At 47.0% G+C, this 4,590-nt stretch overlaps 1 protein-coding gene across 2 annotated transcripts in view; it reads left to right on the forward strand.

Annotated features, from left to right (window-relative positions):
- The window catches only part of Ncoa2 (nuclear receptor coactivator 2), a 240,816-nt gene that overhangs the window by 193,751 nt on the left and 42,475 nt on the right, over positions 1–4,590 (forward strand). For both annotated transcript variants that reach the window (XM_021222395.1, XM_021222396.2), the window contains exons 8-9: positions 1,881–1,982; positions 2,563–2,706. In XM_021222395.1, coding sequence (XP_021078054.1) covers positions 1,881–1,982; positions 2,563–2,706 — 246 coding nt within the window. The remainder of the gene's footprint in view (positions 1–1,880; positions 1,983–2,562; positions 2,707–4,590) is intronic.

The following is a 4,590-nucleotide window of genomic DNA, read 5'->3' on the forward strand; positions in this document are numbered from 1 at the left end:
GAACTCACTTTGTAGACCAGGCTGTCCTCGAACTCAGAAATCCGCCTGCCTCTGCCTCCCAAGTGCTGGGATTAAAGGCATGCGCCACCACGCCCGGCGAGATGCAGTATTTCAAACTGAGCCTTTGCTTAGGCGTGACTGTCAGACAGTTTGGTTCTGTTCACCCAACAAGAGAGAGCGCACACTGCAGGGTCACCGTGACATTCCACAGGCGAATACGGCACAGTCATGCTGACTTACTGGTCTTCACTGAAGAGTAAAATGAATTCCGGTTGAGGTGGAGCCTGGTGGGTAAAGTGCTTGCCTAGAACACATAAACTCCTGGGTTCAGCCCCCCAAACCACATAAAATCAGTCATTGTACCCCTCTAATCCTAGACTCAGGAGACTGAGCCAGGTGAGTTAGAAAAGTCAAGGTCATTCTTGGACACACACACAGCAAGTGTGATGCCCAGCCAAGATGTGGCAGACCCTGTCTATCAGTTAATTAGTTAGCTAATGAGACTGGGTTTTCAGGCAGAGAATCCTGGCACTCAGATGGAGTCGGGTCCATTTATGTGGTAGGCACCACTTCAGTGATCCCAGCGTGGGATAGAGGTGAGGATCATGGTAAGCTTGAGACCCGCCTGCTCTACAACGGAGTTGCAGGTGAAGCAGAGGGGCATTGCAAGACCCTTGCCTTAAAAAAAAAAAAAAAAAAAAAATCTGTATGTTTATAAGAAACAAGGGCTTCTTTTCTTTTCTTCTTCTTCTTTCTTTTATTGTAGCTAAAATACTCATGGCCTTACACATGGTAGAAGGTTCAGCCACTGACCCACACACCCCACTCCCCATGGTGATTACATTTTAACCTAAAGGCCCCAGCAATGACTTGAGATCTTCTACCCCCTCCCAAAAAAAGAAAGGAAGCCTCCTCCCACGTTTACAGGTGAATGGTTGCAGCCCGTGGCGGGAGATGTGTGAAGAGCCTGCTTTCTTTTAGCCCTTTGGTCAGCCTTTCTCTTTTAGCTTGAAAGAGCCATACGAAGTGCTCTGCATGCTACACACTTGTATAAGGCATGTCTCTGTTCTCCAGAAGTGAGCCCCACGAAAGAAACAATGAAAGTGGGGGCTGGAGAGATGCTCGGCAGTTAGGAGCACTCGCTGTCCTTCCACAGGACCTCCGTTCAATTCCCACCACCCACATGGTAGTTCACAACCATCTGTAAGTCCAGTTCCAGGGGATCTGTCAGCCTCTCCTGGACTCCACAGGCACCAGGCTTGTAAGTTATACACAGACACATATACAGGCAAAATGTCTGTATAAATAAATAAAATTTTAAAACATTGAAGTGGGGACAAGGTTAAACCTTAACACTAGCTGTAGAGGAACCGGCCATGTCAAGGTGCTGGCTACAGCAGTGACTCTGGTGCGTGGACAGTGCACTTGTATCCTTGATCACTGGTGTGTACCCTTGGTTCATGTCATCTTGCCATCCTCATGAACCTACATGGTTTATTAAGTGTAACCCTGAAGCTGAGAAGCAGAACCCTTCCAACTGTGTCTGATTTTAGTTCTTGCTTTCTGTTTTGTTTACTTTATTATGAATTAATTTTGCTTTTACAAACAGTGACCCCATACTTTTCATCACTGGGGAGGTGGTTTCCAGTCATTAACTCTGGCTTGGTGGATAGACTCTTACCACGAGTGTTGTGTAGTTTCGGCATCTGCCCCCGCTCCAGCTCATCCTAACAGCCAGCTTCCACTATACTCCAGCAGAGAATGAAGCCTGTGAGAGGCTGAGAACCATGGCAACTCATTGATTCACCAGGCCGTGCTGACATAGATATTTGAGTTGATTTGATCACTACCAATATGATAAACAATTGTGTCTTATTAAGATTTGCAGTCCTGCTTGATTTGTGTGGCACGAAGAGTTCCCATGAAGGAAAGACCAGCCCTTCCCTCGTCAGAAAGCTTTACCACCCGCCAGGACCTCCAAGGTAAATTCCTGTCAGAAAAGACAAAAAAGTGGTCATTTGAAAATGCATAGGTACCTGAACACAGTGCCTGTCTGGAGGACCTCAGTGTTACTCAGAGGGTGCGGTGGTGACTTTTAACTGCTGAGAAGCAGCAGCCCACTTTCTTCACCATTCTCCCTCCCGGAGTTGTGTTTAGGCTGCCATCCCCAAACAGCAGGCTTTCCATTTCTGCAGTTCTGTCTCTTTGTGGTCCACCAACCCCAGAACAGAATGAGTTTAAAAGATCATTGTTCTGTGTAGAATGTGATATTAATTAGAGATGATTTACAGTATTGGGGGTGAAGGAAGCGAGGCATGCTAGCACAGGTCTGAAACCATGTCAGGGGGTAAGGCAGGGCTCCAGACTGTCCTGGACTCTACGAGATCTGTCTAAAAATCAGAGACACAGGAAGACAGAGTCAACTGTATAAACTGCCATTTTACATGAGACCAGTCCCCACAGATACAGTCCATAACTGTTTGTAAATCTATGTATTCCTGAATGTTAATTGTTTCTCTGGAAAATTGGGTTATAATTGTAATGTCTGCTGTTACCTCTTAGGCAAGATCACTTCTCTGGACACTAGCACCATGAGAGCCGCCATGAAGCCGGGCTGGGAAGATCTGGTGAGAAGATGTATTCAGAAGTTCCACACACAGCATGAAGGGGAATCTCTGTCCTATGCCAAGAGGCATCACCATGAAGGTAGGCCTCTCTGCATACTGCTCTATGCAGCCTTTACACACTTGCTTCCTGTGGGGGCTGTCTACCGAAGCTCGCCTCACGGGGCTTCTGTGTCCTCTGCTGGTGCTCCCCGGCCCAATAAACTACTTGAGAAAATAAAGGAAGAGGTTTTGATATCACAAAGATGTAGAAAGAGGTCATTTTCTGTAGTCCTCATACTTCTGGATACATGACAAGATAGCAAGGTCTGTGTATTCTAAGAAACAGGGTCAAGTTCGTAAGAGCAATCTGGGAGGAAGAGTAAATAGATGGGATTTTCAAGAGCCAGTAAATCCCAAGCTCTCCTTCATGATTCGAACAGCAGATTCCAGAAGTTTGCAGAAGGCCTGGAGAGGCAACAGGCTCTGCTCTGGGTCACAGACTAAAAGGACAGCTGGAAGCAAACTGAGCTCACCAGCTGTCTTTCAGCCTGTGCCAGCCCTGAATGAACACTGCGGTTGCAGGGCCTGGTCCTCCTTTGTCTCCTCATCACCCCACACCAAGCCTGTGAGAGACACCCCACCCCACCTGTGCACTTTACAGGTGTTGGGTGGCACAGGGTCCCGGCCAGCATGTGCTCCACAGCACATAAGGGACTCCCGGCAGACCAAGGCTCTCAATCTCAGTACGGACCATTGTCTGTTCTGCAGAAGAAAGTCTTACATCATCTGTGGCAAATGGAGCTGTAGTTTGTCATCCATTTAGTGTGCATCTATGGCCTTGGCTTTTTAACCAGTCAGGTTTGCACACTGAAGCTTTATGCTTTTGAGGCCACTCAATGAGAAAGCACAGACATGGTAAATGTACCCTGACTAACCCATGTGCTCCCCACATCTGCATCTTTTTCACCCTAATTTCTTGAAAATTAAGCAAATGATCATTTTGTACCTTCCAATGTTGTCTAGAATAAGGGTGTACTGGCTATTTTTGTGTCAATTTGACACAGGCTGGAGTTATCACAGAGAAAGGAGCTTCAGTTGGGGAAATGCCTCCATGAGATCCAGCTGTAAGGCATTTTCTCAATTAGTGATCAAGGGGGAGAGGCCCCTTGTGGGTGGTGCCATCTCTGGGCTGGTAGTCTTGGATTCTATAAGAGAGCAGGCTGAGCAAGCTAGGGGAAGCAAGCCAGTAAAGAACATCCCTCCATGGCCTCTGCATGAGCTCCTGCTTTCTGACCTGCTTGAGTTCCAGTCCTGACTTCCTTTGGTGATGAACAGCAGTATGGAAGTGTAAGCCGAATAAACCCTTTCCTCCCCAACTTGCTTCTTGGTCATGATGTTTGTGCAGGAATAGGAACCCAGACTAAGATAAAGGGCAAATATATACGGTACATTTGACAGAAATCAATATTTAACCTGGTGTTTCACTAAATAAAGGCTTGGAATAGAAGCAGAAATTAAAGAGATGCCCTTAACAAACATGTTCAGTGGCCCTGGGTTCCAAGTGCCCTGCATTTAATTACCTAGACAAGGGCTCTGTTGTGTTTAGAGAGATGGGACCCACTGAAAGGAAACTGCACATAGATGTACAAAACAGGGAATGCAGAGCCCAGGGCAATAGCTCAGTGGATAAGAGGACTTCCTGACTAGTCATGAGGACCTGAGTTCAGATCCCCAAGAGCTTATTCAAAATAAAGGTGTGGTTGCATGCTCACCTCTAACCCCCATACTGTGGAGGGTGGGAGTGGGGTTGCTAGGGCTCTCTAGGCACACACAGGTGCACACACCATATGTACACACTTATGCATACTCTCTAGGCACACACCCGTGCACACACACCATATGTACACACTTATGCATACTCTCTAGGCAGACACAGGTGCACACACCATATGTACACACTTATGCATACTCTCTAGGCACACAC

The sequence above is a fragment of the Mus pahari genome, chromosome 22, assembly GCF_900095145.1.
Source record: "Mus pahari chromosome 22, PAHARI_EIJ_v1.1, whole genome shotgun sequence".
Classification (NCBI taxonomy): domain Eukaryota; kingdom Metazoa; phylum Chordata; class Mammalia; order Rodentia; family Muridae; genus Mus; species Mus pahari.